This window comes from Triturus cristatus, chromosome 7 (genome assembly GCF_964204655.1).
Source record: "Triturus cristatus chromosome 7, aTriCri1.1, whole genome shotgun sequence".
NCBI lineage: Eukaryota > Metazoa > Chordata > Amphibia > Caudata > Salamandridae > Triturus > Triturus cristatus.
This window is the reverse complement of record NC_140590.1, coordinates 203,694,479-203,709,831: the sequence shown is the minus strand read 5'-3', so window position 1 is coordinate 203,709,831 and position 15,353 is coordinate 203,694,479. Positions and strand designations below refer to the sequence as shown.

Here is a 15,353-nt window from a genome sequence, read left to right as displayed (position 1 = left end):
TGCTTTTTTTCATTATAGCAGGTGGAATGCCAACAGACAGCGGAGGAAGGGGTCAGGGAAACACGGACAAAGGAAGGATAGAGGGTGAAGGGGGTTAGAGGCAATCCAACTCGGACAACAAGCGGAGAGGGGGAACGAGGGTGGTTGTTAGCCAAAACGGACAATGAATGAATGGAGGGAGGGGGGCAAGCCAACGTGGACAACGAATGAACGGAGGGAGGGAGGAAGAGTAAGGGAAGCCAGAACAGCTGAAGGAGGGTGGGGTCAAACATACAGATGGGTAAGGAACGCAGAGGTCAGAGAAGTACACAAGGGAACCAGATGAAAAGATAGCACTCTGGTTGAATCCAAAGAAAAGAGTAGCGCCTAAAAAGTGAGCAGTGGAATGACAAAAGTAATGCATCCATGCCCCGGAAGAGGGGCAAACACAGAAATAGGAAGGAAGCCTACGACAGCTGATAAATATGAGTGACAATGACGCCAAGCAGTTGGTGTTCTCTAAGCCCACCGATAGAAAACAAAACGTATCGAAGAGACGCAAGACCTAAAATGGTAAGCAGTGATAGGTTTCCAAGCCAAGGGATGGAAAACAAAAGGTTTTTAAAGACCGCACATGCGCTGTCTAGGTGAGACCTAAAAAGCAGGGCACTCTATCTTCAGAAATCCATCGGGCACAATTCTGACTATTAGCACTAGATGGCGGACTAATGCAAAGTATACTAACCAACCACTTCAAGCTCCGAAACTGTTCCTAAAGTTAATAAACCGTTCTCATAAACACAATTTAGAGGGATAGTGCGATAAATTAAAACGGAAAACCACCAGCAAGCACCTAGAAGTTTGTGACCAAGCCAAAAGCCAGGAATAATATCGTGTTTAAGAACAGTCGCATGGATCGAGCCAAATACAGAATAAAATAGCTGACAGCTACACGATAGTGACAATTTAGAGTAAAAGCAACAAAGAAATGAGCGTGCTAAGAGATATGATGACAAAAGACTGATAGAGACCCTCGAACCAAAAGCATCTGACGTTTTCTTGTCCCATTATTGTGACTTGCTTCCTCTACACGTCTCAATCAATCGGGATCTTGTAAAGTGCGCTACTCACCCGTGAGGGTCTCAAGGCACTTGGGGTGGGTGTGAGCAGCTCCATTGTGGTCATTCGAAGAGCCAGGTTTAGAGGTCCTTTCTGAATTGGTGCAGTGTCTGGCTCCGTCAAGGTCAAGGTGAAGGGGTAGTTCGTTCCAGGTCTTGGCTACGAGGTAAGTAAAGGATATTCCACCTGCTCTGGTCCTGTAAAAACGTGGGATGGTGGCTAGGGAGAGGTCTGCTGAGCGGAGGTTTCTCTTGAGGGCATGGAAGGACATTCGGTCGTTGAGGTATTGGGGTCCGGTGTTGTGGAGGGCCTTGTAGGCGTGTGAGCAGCTTGAACATTATTCTTCTTTCAACGGGGAGCCAGTGAAGGTGTTTGTTACGTGGTTGTGTCGTGAGATATCGAAGATGAGTCTGGCTCTGGCTGCGGCGTTCTGGACGGTCTGGAGTTTGCGGAGGTGTTTTTTTTGTTGATTCCGGCATAGAGGGTGTTGCTGTAGTTCAATCTGCTGGTAATGAGTGTGAGAGGAACAGTTTTCCTGGAGACGGAGGGGGCAATTGAACGTCTTGCAGAGGGTGTTGAAGCATGCGGAGGATACAGTGTTGATCTGGCGATTCATGGTGAGTAGGTCGAGTATGATGCCACGGTTATATCATGATTTGTTGGGGTAGGTGGGTTTCTGAGGGTGAGGGGCCACCAGGTGTCGTCTCATGCAGAGAGGTAGAGCCGAGGATGAGGACTTCTGTTTTCTCCGAGTTGAGCCTCAGGCAGTTGTTCCTCATCCAGGTCGCGATGGCTTTCATCCCGTCTTAGAAGTTGTTCCTGGTGATGTTGTGTTCCTTGGTGAGGGAAAGGAATAGTTTGGTATCAACGGCTAAGGAGACTATGTTGAGCCCATGGTTTCTGTCGATAGTTGCGAGGGGGCCATGTAGACGTTGAAGAGTGTGAGGCTGAATGAGGGTCCCTGGATTACTCCGCATCTGATCTCTGTTGGTTCTGAGAGGATGGGTGGGAGTCTTTTTCTCAGTGTTCTGCCAGAGAGGAATGTTTGTATCCAGTCTAAGGCCTTTCCTTGGATTCCTTGGAGCCTGCTGGCTAGAGTGAGTTGGGAGACGGTGTCAAAGGCTGCTGATCAGTCGAGGAGGATGAGGGCTGCCGTATGGCCTTGGTCGAGGAGGGCATGGATGTCATTGGTGGCGGAGAGGAGGGTAGTCTCGGTGCTGTGGTTGCTGCGGAATCTGGAGTGAGAGGTGTCTAGGATGATGTTGGTTTCTATGAAGTGTGCTAGCTGGGTGTTGACAGCCTTTTCAATGACTTTGGCTGCAAAAGGAAGCAGCTGTGAGATGTGCCTGAAGTTCTTGAGGTCAGTCAGGTATGCGAAGGGCTTCATTAGGAGGGAGTTGACTTTGGCGCACTTCCAGTTGTTGGGGAATGTTGCTGTCTCGAGGGAGAAGTTGATAGTTCGGCGTAGCTCGAGTACGATTGCAGTGGTAGCCCTGTGAAAGATGTGCGGTGGGCAGGCGTCAGAAGGTGCTCTGGAGTGGATGCTCTTCTTTGTCTTTAAGGTGTCTTCTGTGGTAAGAGGGGTCCAGGTGAGAAGAGTCTGTTGTGTGGCGTCCTTGAGGGTGTGGGTTCGGGCGGTGCAGTGGTCTTGGTCGTCGAAGTTGTCAGTGCCTTGATCTTGAAGTGAAAGAAGGAGCTGTGTTTGTTGCAGAGGTTTTGGGAAGGAGGGATGTCCGTTGTTTCGCTGTTGGGTTTGGCAAATTCCTGTATGATGGCGAAGAGTTCTATGGAGCTGTGGGCATTGGGGTGGATTCTGTCTTGGATGAAGTTTTTCTTTGTTGATTTGATGAATTGGTGGTGTGATATGATGGCTGTTTTTTAGGAGGAGTTTGCTTCCGGGGTTTTTCTATTTCTCCACGTCTTCTCCAGTCGTCGGCAGGAGCGTTTGGATTCTCGTAGATCCGTGGTAAACCAGTTGGCTTTCTTGTTTTGTTGTCTCGTGGTGTTCTGGAGGGGGACGAGAGTGTTGGTGCAGTTGGGGAGCCGTTGGTTGAGGTTGCTTGCCGCTGTGTTGGCGTCTGTTGTAGTTGGGGGTGGAGTGCTGGTGTGGGCAGAGGTGAGGTGTTCTTCTGAAACTTTATTCCAGCTTCTGCATTGGAGGCGGCTCAGTTGCTTGTATGATTGCGGATTTCGAAAAGGAGAAGCTGGTGCCGTGGTGGTCAGTCCAGAGCAGTTCCGTGGTGTGGCTGAAGCACATGTTCCCTCCGGCAAAGATGGGGTCTAGTGTATGTCCTGCTGTGTGAGTGGGGGTGGAGACGAGTTGCTTCAGTCCTATGTTGGTGAGGTTCTCTAGGAGGGCGGTGGTGTTTGGGTCACTGTGGTTGTCCAGGTGGAGTTCAGGTCTCAGAGTAGCTTGTAGTCTGTAGTGGCAAGGGCGTGGGGTGTGAGGCGGTCGGCCATGATGTTGATGAAGGGTGTGGGGTCCAGGAGGTCTGTAGGTGAGTGTTCAGCAGAGCATTGTTCTGGGGTTGGGCTGGATCTGGAAATGCATGTGTTCCATGGGGGGGGGGGGGGGGGGAGGGAGCGAGGCGTCGTCCGAGCTGGTGGTTGTCAATCGGAGGGAGCTTTTGTGGACGATGGCGAGGCCTCCTCCTGAGCGGTTTGGCCGGTATTTTCTCAGGCTCTTGTATCCATCAGGGATGGTGGATGCCATGTCGGGTGCAGAGCTAGCGTTGGTCCAGGTCTCTGTGAGGAAGGCGACGTCGGGCGTGTGCGTGTTAAGGAGATCCCGGAGTTCTACGGCGTGTCTGTGCAGGGAGCATACGTTGAGGAGGCTGCAGCTCAGTGGTTTGTGTGCGGTGGCATCTGGTGGGTTTGGGGTTGCTGTCGGGGGCCGTAGGTGGGTAAAGATGTGGCGGTTGTGTTGACAGGAGATCGGGCCTTGGGTTTTGCTCGGCGTCAAGAGCTGGCAATTGTTGTTGCATCCAGGGTTGAGAGCGTGTAGAGTGCTGGGGTCATAACGGCGGGGGGCGAAGGGCCAGGGGACCAGGGTCCTTGGCGCTGATCACGGTCGGGTCGCAGACGGGCTTGCCTTTGGCGTGCCAGCAGCCTCCATTAAGTAGGGTTTGGGGGAGGGCGATCAGCTGGGAAGCGGGAGCGACACGCTGGGAAGGGAGGGGCCATTAGGGCAGCAGCAGCTGGGAGCGCGGGAAGAGAGGAAAGAGAGGCAGATATGAATGGCGAGGATAAAGGGATGAAAAAAGGCTAATTAAGGAAATGGAAAAAAAGGCAAATAGAAAAATGAAAAAGGGGCAGATAGAAAGAAATGAAAAAGAGGCAGGAAGAAAGAAATGAAAAAGAGGCAGATAGAAAAAAATGAAAAAGAGGCAGAGAGACAAGACAGTGGAAGAGCAGGGTGCTCGTCCACTAGACCCCCCCGGCTGGGGTGCAAGCAGGAGCCTGCGGTTGGAGGAGGGCCTCAACACCTATTGAGGCGCTCAAGCTGGTGCTAAGGGCAGAGCCTTATCGGTGGGGCTGCGCGGGGGGAGTGCAGTTAGTCTGACCAGGGGTCTGACCTGGATGCAAACTTTACCTCACAGGAAGCAAACTGTATTATCCAGTTCCTAGTGGGGCACTTATCTGTTGTAAAGAACTATCTTTCCTATATACCTGACTGCGTGCACCAATAAATGTTTCTATTTACACCTGTCTGCCACCACACAGCTTTCCCTGCAGTCTCATTAATCGGCACCCTCCTTTTCACTTGACAGGAACAGTGAAGATATCCCCGACGTTATTGAACTCAGCGACGCCACCTCACGCTGTGTGATTGATGGGAAGCTGGATGTCAGCCCTCTGATTGACAGGATGCTGCCCGTCAACCAGTCCTTCACCTCTCTGGCGAGCAGCGACGGGATCCCTTCGGTAAGTGCTTGGTGCCAGTTCTCCTGTAAGTTTTGCCACTAGAAGTAGGCAGAGATTTTGGTGGCTAGATATCTGTGCTGCCCCCTCGCCAGAGATCCTATAGTCTTGTGGAGAACTCACAAAGGGGTGGAGGGAGGGGGTGGTTATGAACAGAGAGCTGGGCACCAGGTTTCAGCAGCACTTGGAGGTTAGAGAGACTTCCTCAGGTTGGCCTCTGGTTCCGACACTACTCCAGAGTTCTGCCTCTCGGCCAGGCCTCAGACTTCTGTAGCACTAGAAGGTTAGGGGACCAGAGCTATTCTACAGTCCTCTGACACACACTGGTTCGGAGCTGGACTCCATTATCCAAGCCGTAAAATACTGCAGTAATCCGAGGACAAGAGCCAGACTCTCCAAGAAAGGCTTCAGGCCTCTGTGCACTGAGATTGTGGGCACATTGATCGGGGGCCTCTGGGCTCTGTGCACTGAGATTGTGGGCACATTGATCGGCGGCCTCAGGCCTCTATGCACTGAGATTGTGGGTGCAATGATCGAGGGCTTCAGGCCTCTGAGATTGTGGGCACATTGATCGGGGGCCTCAGTGCTCTGTGAACTGAGATTGTGTGCACACTGATCGAGGGCTTCAGGCCTCTGGGCACTAAGATTGTGGGCACATTGATCGGGGCCTGAGACTTCTACAGCACTTTGGCAGTGAGGTGAGGCTAATCCTGCGCTGGACCTGAAGCAGCACTTGAGGGGTAGGAGATCAGATTCCCAGTACTGGGCTAGAACCCCTGCCCCAAAGCCTGCGTTCTAAGCCTTCCTTTCTGGGCCAGTGTGGTGGGTCTAACACCTAGCTGGATCTTCCGTAGCACTTGAGCACTAGGAGACCAGACTCCCTGTCCTGGCCTAGAACCCTTGTCCCAAAGCCTGCATTCTAAGCCTTCCCTTCTCTGACGGTCTGGTGGGGCTAATTCTGGGCTGAAACTTTTGTAGCAGTTGAAGGCTAGGTGACTAGACTCCCTGTCCTGGCCTATCTCCTTCTGCTGCACTTTTGGACTTAGTCTGTGCTGATCAAACGTTTAGCCTTCTTGATAATTTGTGCTGAGTCCAGGCGTCTTGAGTTGTGCATGGATTATAGAATCCTTTGTCGAACTCCCCATTCGTCAGCAGTCCAGACTCTGAAGCCTGGACTATGAGCAGTGTCTAAGTGTTCTGCTGCATTATTAAGACTGTGCAAATGCTCCTCTGTGGGAAGCTCCAGGGTTCGGACTGGCATGGTCTTTCTAATGGGTCAGCAGCCCTGTTGCAAACAGGATTATTTTCCAGCAACTCTGGTTTTAGTAAACGGCTCGAGCCTGCTGCAGCAGTGAGATATGTGTACCTGTGCCCTAGTGCCGGATGGTTCTGCCCTTGTACAAAATATTTAAAGATGCATCTCCATATTCTCTGATTTAAAAAAAAAAAATAATAAAAATGCTGTTTTGGAAAATATAAAGAGTCTGAGACTTGTACAAGATGAAGGGCGTTTTTGTGAATGTTGCATATACTTCAACTTAATTTGTGAAGTCTTGTCAAACTTCCAAGAGTTTAGTGTTCTGTCTTAAAAGTACACACTGAAAAAAGCAGCAGTTTTCTCAGGTTGAGCTGAAATTGGATGTGAATAATTTTTTTAAAGATACCAGTTTTGTAATTTTGTGGCTCGAAGGTATGTGGTTTTAGCCATTTGAGCACTGCGTCAGCAGATGAACTTGCAGAGTGTTTTGTCCTCATGAGTGAGTTTTTCTCTTGTAATTACAGTTCATGGATGATCGGGAAGAGCAGACGGACAGCCAAGCGGATGCCTCTTCCAGCCAGACCGTCACCCCGTTAGTGGAGCACCCCAAGGCCGACCTGCTGCTGGACAGCCTGCCGCCTCTGAACCTGCTGAATAGTGAGGACCTCCCCACAGACATGAGCAACTCTTCGTCGTCCTCCAGCACTCAGGACGAAGGTGCGTCACTCAGGCGAGGAAGCAGTATAGACACAGCCTGGAAAGGAACATGTCTGCCCAGCCCTCCTCTTTCTCAGCATAGCCATGGGAATGCACAAAGGGCTCCTAGTAGGAGCTTGTCCTAGGAAATATAGAGCGAAGACTTGAGCATGTAACACCTGGGTCTTGGAATGTAGAGCCTGGCCATGAGCATGCACAGCACCACCCCGAGTATGTAATACATGGTCCTTGGGATCGGAGTATGCAATACGTGGTCCTGGGGATATAGAGCCTTGCAGAATCAGACCCAGAGTATATCATGTCTGGCCCTTAGACTGTGGAGCCCGGCCAGAAGCATGTACAGCACAACCTCGGTATGGGATACTTGGCCCTCGGGGTGTAGAGCCTGGCTATAAGCAAGCACAGCACTACCCTGAATATGAAACACTTGGCCCTTAGAACTTAGAGCCTGGCTATGAGCATGCACAGCGTGACCCTGATTATTGAACGCCTGGTCCTAAGGCCAGGAGCATGCACAGCACGACCATGTGTATGTAATACCCTGCCCTTGGAATGTAGATCCTCGCCATACGCATGTACAGCACGATCCAGAGCATGAAACACTTGGCCCTAGAACGTTAAGCTGGGCCATGAATATGTAGAGCCCGGTCCAGAGTATATGACGCCTGGTCCTTAGGCCATGAGCATGCATTTATCTACTTGCACTGAGATGTTTCTACCCCCATGCATGTAACCTGACCATGACTTTTCAAATTCCATAGTAATCCCTGGATTCCTTTGCAGGCTGAGCATAGCTTGAATGTAAGGCCCAGCAGTCCACCCCTCCGCTCTGGCTAGCAATCCACAGCTTAAACATTTCTGCTGATCCCTTGAAATCCACAGCCTCAACCTTTCTGCTGGACCCTTGCAATCCACAGCCTTAACCGTTCTGCTGGTCCCTTACCATCCACAGCCTTTACCTCTCTGCTGGCCCCTTACAATCCACAGCCTTTACCTTTCTGCTGGCCCTGTGAAATCTACACCCTAAACCTTTCATCTGGACCTTAGATTCCACAGTTAAACCTTTCTCCTGGCCCCTTACAATCCACAGCATTAACCTTTCTGATGGCTCCTTAGAATCCACAGTTTAAACTTTAATGAATTCCCTAGAATTCGTAGCCAAACCTTTTCAGCTTTCTGCTAAAAATCCAGCTCTCCCCCACCCCTGTTTCAGTTTGACCCTTAAAACCCCACCCCATCCTATGCTTAACAACCACATACAATCTCTGCAGCGTGCGTGTAAGTGTGCCTCTTTCCAGCGTTGTTTGGCCTATCTGCTGGTGCTCACTAACCATTTGATTATTTGTCCTGCTGCCTTACTGGGTTCTGTGCGAAAATATCCCTTCCACCCTGCCCAACAACCCATACTGTCCATCAGAATACTTCTTCCTTCATTATTTAAATCGATCTTCTTCCTCCCAAGTCTGTCTCCCATTGTGCGGTCTCATTCTTATTTCCGTTAGCCTTTTTAGGTCGAGCCTAGTGCAGCACGCATGTGCTGCTCGAGGAGAAGGCCTCTTGGAATCACTTCAGACTTTCTGCAGACTCGTGCGTGTGGTGTTCAATTTGCCACACATGCTATTGGCCTTTGCGTGTGGCTTTCAAAAATGAAAGCACGCAATTGGCTTTGTGCATGTCCCACCTTTTCTGAAAATGTTTACTGCCACAGCGTTTAGCTGTCGGGAGTGAGCAGCGGCGCGCAGCGTGCTATCTGCTGTGGATCATGTTTAATTTCAAGACCTTGCAGCTTTCCTTACAAGGCGCGTTCCCTCCACCCCGGCCAAGGGACAGACCCCACCGCCACAAGAGTGCGTGCTTCTTTTCCAGCACTCACATTCATGACAATAAGATACTAGCAAGGCGCGTACCCTCCACCCTGGCCAAGGGACAAACCCCACTGCCACAAGAGTGTGCGCTTCTTTTTCCAGCACTCGCATTTCATCTATGTCAGCGCTCTCTTCCTGCACCGGTATCTTTGTATTAGTATGTTATTGTCAGGGCATTTGCTGTGTTCTGTAGTTGGCCTCTATAGTCGCCTCTCTTTCTGTACCGACTTAAAAATTGACTGCACCTTTTAACATTAGCGTTTTTTCACCACCGTGGTACGTGCTTCCTTTTACACCTCGGTACAAAAGGGGGTGGTGATGGACGGAGTATCAGAACCAATCAAACACTCACACCCAGTCAACAGATCTGGGTTTGATCCATCACCGTTCTTTAGCCCACTCTGCCACCCCAGTTCAGACATGGCCATATGCAAATCAGTCTGACCCTGTGCCTCATGGGAACAGTCCAGCCCGAACTGCCAAGCCATGCCTTCCCTGGACCGGAAACAAGCTTCCTAGGACCGGTTTCTGGCATTTCAGCCGTCTTCAGCCAGGCTTGCTTGAATCCAGTGGCAAAGTGAGCAAGGGACTCAACGTCTGAGCATACCCTGCCAACTTATGGCGAACAAAGCGGTACAAAAGGGGGTGGTGATGGACGGAGTATCAGAACCAATCAAACACTCACACCCAGTCAACAGATCTGGGTTTGATCCATCACCGTTCTTTAGCCCACTCTGCCACCCCAGTTCAGACCTGGCCATATGCAAATCAGTCTGACCCTGTGCCTCATGGGAACAGTCCAGCCCGAACTGCCAAGCCATGCCTTCCCTGGACCGGAAACAAGCTTCCTAGGACCGGTTTCTGGCATTTCAGCCGTCTTCAGCCAGGCTTGCTTGAATCCAGTGGCAAAGTGAGCAAGGGACTCAACGTCTGAGCATACCCTGCCAACTTATGGCGAACAAAGCGGTACAAAAGGGGGTGGTGATGGACGGAGTATCAGAACCAATCAAACACTCACACCCAGTCAACAGATCTGGGTTTGATCCATCACCGTTCTTTAGCCCACTCTGCCACCCCAGTTCAGACATGGCCATATGCAAATCAGTCTGACCCTGTGCCTCATGGGAACAGTCCAGCCCGAACTGCCAAGCCATGCCTTCCCTGGACCGGAAACAAGCTTCCTAGGACCGGTTTCTGGCATTTCAGCCGTCTTCAGCCAGGCTTGCTTGAATCCAGTGGCAAAGTGAGCAAGGGACTCAACGTCTGAGCATACCCTGCCAACTTATGGCGAACAAAGCGGTACAAAAGGGGGTGGTGATGGACGGAGTATCAGAACCAATCAAACACTCACACCCAGTCAACAGACACCTCTGCACAGCTGTGGTGCGTGCAACCTTTAACATCTCTGCATAGTGCACAGCTGTGGTGCGTGTTTCCTTTCCCCACATTGCTTTTGGTGCTTGCTCGATCCAGGGGCGTAACGCAGGTCCTTGCTGGGGGCTTAATTTGAGCCGGTGTCTGGGCACATGGGCACTTAATTATTAGCACTTGTTTTTTGTGCGTGCTTGGTGGCACCGGCTGCTAAATAACGCCTCTGCACAGCTGTGGTTCGGGCTACCTTTCACATCACTGCACAGCTGTGGTGCGTGCTTCCTCCCCCCCCCCCCCATTGCACAGTACATAGCTTAAAAATTGACTGCTTCTTTTAACATTTGCATTTTTTCAGCGCCGTTCTGCACAGCTGTGGTGTGTGCCACCGTTGACATCTCTGCACAGTACACAGCTGTGGTGCGTGCTTCCTTTCCCCCCATTGCACAGTGCCCATTTTCAAAATGGACCGAACCCTTTAACATTCGCGTTTTGTCATCACCATTGTGCGTGCTTCCTTTCACATCTCTGCACAGCTGTGGTGCGTGCTACCTTTGACATTTCACAACACTGCACAGTGCAGATATGTGGTGTGTGCCTCCTTTCAACCCAGTGCACAGCTGTGGTGTGTGCTTCCTTTCACCCCACTGCACAGTGCACAGCTGTTGTGCGTGTTTCCTTCACCCCACTGCACGCACCCTGATAGAAGCAGCAAGACGTTTGACCTAGCAGCATTCCTTACAAGGCGCGTCCTCCACCCCGGCCGAGGGAAAAACTCCGCCACCACAAGCTGCTGTGATAGTATGATAATATTATTAATTTTTATTATTCCTTGCAACTTTGGCATTGACATTATTGCCCTTTAATACACTATTTGTTAGTTTTTAAATCATCAGCAGCAGCATTTGTGCCCTTGTGCTGCCCAGACAGGAAGCACACCAGTACCGCCACTGTAACAGGAGGCAGACCCACCACCCCTCCCACACTTCCAACAGACGGCTCTACAGTAAACAGTCTGTATTGTTTCTTATCGCTGCAATTCATCTCCCTTCACTGGCTCCTCGCCCGCCCCTTCACTCTTCCCCTCGCTCCCTCCCACTGTCTACTCTCTGAGATTGGTGCAACAGACGTAAGTGTTTTGGCTCTGTTAATCAGCAGGAACGTTCATACCGGCTGCCACCTTTATTTTATTTTTCAGCTACACTGATTTTATTGATATGCCAAAACCATCCAAACATCCGACAAGGTACCTACTATACAAAATAAAGGACACAGAGGATTAAAAGATGTTTTGTTTTGGGGAATATTGTTAAATAAAGACTTTGCCGTGGGAGGCCTGCACACGGGGACAGTTCAGAAAGCCAGCACATTTCACTCTACAGGAGGCCTACAGTTCAGCCGCTGCATACCAGGCGTCCCTTTCTATTACAGTTCCTTTGAGGGTGTGTGTGTGTGTGTGTGTGTGTGTAGTAGTCCAGGCTCTTGGCGTTAGCTCGATCAAGGGGCGTAACGCTGGCCCATACTAGGTGTTTAATTTGAGCCGGTGTCTGCCGGTGCGCACTTGGGCACCTAATTATTAGCAATTCCTTTCTGAGCGTGCTTGCTGGCACCGGCTGCCAAATAATGCCTCTGCGCAGCTATGGTGCATGCTACCTTTGACATCTCTCTGCAGTGCACAGCTGTGGTGTGTGCTTCCTTCCCTCCCCCCCCCCCCCCCCCATTGCACAGTACACAGCTTCAGAATTGACCGCACCTTTTAACATTCGCATCTTTTCAGCACCGTGGTGCGTGCTTCCTATTGCACTTCTGCGCAGCTGTGGTGCGTGCTACCTTTGACATCTGCACAGTGCACAGCTGTGGTGCGTGCTTCCTTTCCCCACATTGCTTTTCGGACTCGCTCGATCCAGGGGCGTAACGCAGGCCTGTGCGGGGGGCTTAATTTGAGCCATTGTCTGCCGGTGCGCACATGGGAACTTAATTATTAGCACTTGCTTTTTGTGCGTGCTTGCTGGCACCGGCTACTAAATAATGCCTCTGCGCAGCTGTGGTCTATTAGTTATTAATATAACATCTATTAATTATCCACAAATAACTCTCCACTACTACTATCTAATTAAAACACTATTTCACAACATCCACCCTCCCGTTGTTTATATCCCACACCTAATAATAATAACTATAACAAAAATTAATTACAACAAGCAAGGAAAAATTGACAGCATTGCATAAACAAATAAAGAACACATTTATTGTATTAATTTTGGTTTTTAGTACAATACTTTAGTTGTATATAATATTTTTTCGGTTCGATATAAGGTGACCAATAATAACACTTTTTTATTATAACTTATAATTTTTCAACGTGCTGTACAACATTCACAATGCTCTACAACACATATTAAAAACGTTAACTAAGCCAATAGCTCTGTCTAAACACTTAAAACGCCCCAAAGGCGAGACCTATTGGCTATGCCGATGCTTTTTAGCTCTTCCCTATATATGCTTATTCCGTTCTCATCCCTGCGTCATTTTCCCTGTGCCTCTTATCAAAACCTTTCTCTCTCGCCTGCTTTCTAGCCCTTATTTTTCATTTAATCTATACAGCCTTTGCTTCCTCCTGTTGACTATTCCCGCTCCCTTTTTTATCTTCATGCATTCTTTCTCAACCACTTTCCTCTTTCCTTCCTCGACCTTTCTCTCCCTCACTGTCTTTTTAGTAATGGTTTTCGCTTCTATTCTTGGCCTCTTCCTTTCTTTCTTCTTTTACTCTCCGTTTCCTTATTTAAATTTTTAGTCTATATTTTAAGCAGCTTTACTTCTCACGTTTCCCATCTGCAACATTCTTTAGTTTCCTGCCCTCTCCTTTCTCATTCCGCTCTTTCACTTTGATTATTATTCTGCTTTTCCTATTTTCTTTCTGCTCTTCTGTTCCCACGTTTCCTTATCTTTCCCGCAGTTTAACTTTTCTTGTCACTCAAATGTATGCCATCTTTTGTCTCTTGGCTTCTTTTCGTTTCTTTCTGTGCCCTCTTTTCTTCTTCCTACTGACTGCTCTGCCGTCTTCACTCTCTTTATTTACTTTTTTCTTCGTGTCACTCATTTTTCTCTCCATTTTTGTCTTTCCTAATTTCACTCCTTATCAACCTATTCATTTTTTCTACGCTCTATTTTCTCTCGATGTTGTCCTGTTTCCTCATTTCAATCTATATCTCTTATCTGTCTTGTCTCTTCTTGCCTCCTTTTCTACTCTTTTAAATATTTTTACTCATCAATGTCTTGTTTTCTTTGCTTAAATGTCCCACCAACTCTGGTTTTGTCTTATTTCTCTCCATTCAGTCCTACCTGTATCACTCTTTTCCTTTTCTCATCTTTTAGCTCTACAATCTTCTTTTCTCTGCGCTCCACCTTTTTTAGGTAGCGCCTGAGCCAGCGCATGCGCTGTGAGACATTTAGTAAGTGGGGTTTTCAAAGTGCTATCACACGCTTTTGCTGGCCTAGCGCTTGCGGTTTCGTGCGCATCCACTCGCGCAGCCTCCAGTATTCAGCGCCCGAGGCGCTATCTGGAGCACGATCACGTTCACTTTTGCCGGCGCGCGCACGCACCACTCACGTGCTTTTTTAAAAATGTTCTTACCGCGCGTGCGCACACAACTCCCGGGCTTGTTCTACTTCCAGTTGCTTTCACATACCATGCAATGGGTTTCCTTTTGTTTTTTCCATTCGAAGAGGTTACCAGTTCTCTTGTATGTGTAAAGGAAAGAGTATGCAGTTCCTCAAAAAGAAGGGGGGGGGGTGCAAAAGAAAAGAAGAGACCGTAAGACAGAGGAATACCTCTATTCGGAACTAGGGTCCTCACACACCCAGCAAGCTAGGTGTCATGCTTCATCATATGGACCTGCTCCTCGTCGGGCCGGCACTGCAATGCCCGACGGGCACCCTGAAAGGGGCTCTTTAGCGGAGATCTTCAGTTCCTGGCCGTATGATGCAGTGTGTGTGAGAGGGACCTAGTGGTGTAGATGTGAGTGCAGGTAAGTGAATTAAAACAAGTTAGAGAGTCCAAAAATAATTTTATTGGGGATGGCTCTCTACCTGAATAAAAAGTGGAAGCAGAATGGCAGCTAGCTGATGTTATGATTCAGTTTGGCTAAGCTCATCTGCGCTGGTCGACATGTTTCTTGCCTAATGGTCCTAGTGATCCGTGGCAATTCCTCAGGACCTCAATAAGCTGTCAATAATCTACACAAGGCGGTAAGTACAGCTGTTACCTACTACCTGTTGTAAGGAAACGGTCTCGCCATATGCCTAGGGGAACCTAAAAGGAAAGGAGATCGTAAGTAAGGCATCCCAAGCAAAGGCAATATAAGAAGTGAATACTATACAGGTCTAGATCACATAGTGGTGGTAACCCCCTATTGACTAAATGGTCTAACTAAACGTCCTTATTCACCATGTGTCAGTGACTCTATACAGTAAGTAGTGATACTCCTACAGCTAGTGAATTTAAAAACAATTAAAACAGAAGACTGGAAGTGTCATGGTATCCAAATGGATACTAGGATAGGGTGACTAAAGGTATTTTTAAGGCTCAAGGTTAAACTCATGGGACACTCACCTAATATGGTTTAGTACCATACTCCTATCCGTGGCCGTGGCGCCACCTGGACACCAAGATTCTGGTGTCCTAGTGAGAAACAAAGTAATACATGGGGTGACAACAACAAGTCCGACGAGTATTGTCAGCAAATATAAACTATAAAGCCCATGTGTGGTCCTGTCACATGAGCTGCTGTGATGCGAGTCTCAGGCCGCAGGAGGTAAACAGATGATAAGATAGCACCACAGAACGAACTTAAAAATAAAGAAGAAGTCACAGAAATTGTAAATGCCAAGCCGGTAAGGGTATCAGCCAGTAAAAACCGCGTGACCATTGACTACAGGTACCAACTCACACTCGCTCGTACCACATGGAGAGTCCAGGGCAAGTCCGGATCTGCCGTGAATGTTAATCGGCAAAATACCAGGGAACCGCCAGCTCTCCCCGAGTATCGAGCGAGACGCGTAATTCTGCCCATAGCTTGTGTCTCGTGTCACTCACTGGCAAAATATGGTGACAGTATCTAAAATGA

The 15,353-nt window shown here is 49.0% G+C and overlaps 1 protein-coding gene across 3 annotated transcripts in view; it reads left to right on the top strand.

Moving 5' to 3' along the window:
- Window positions 1-15,353, top strand: part of GRAMD1A (GRAM domain containing 1A) — a 676,680-nt gene that overhangs the window by 558,115 nt on the left and 103,212 nt on the right. For all 3 annotated transcript variants that reach the window (XM_085616040.1, XM_085616042.1, XM_085616041.1), the window contains exons 9-10: window positions 4,869-5,022; window positions 6,802-6,994. In XM_085616040.1, coding sequence (XP_085472166.1) covers window positions 4,869-5,022; window positions 6,802-6,994 — 347 coding nt within the window. The remainder of the gene's footprint in view (window positions 1-4,868; window positions 5,023-6,801; window positions 6,995-15,353) is intronic.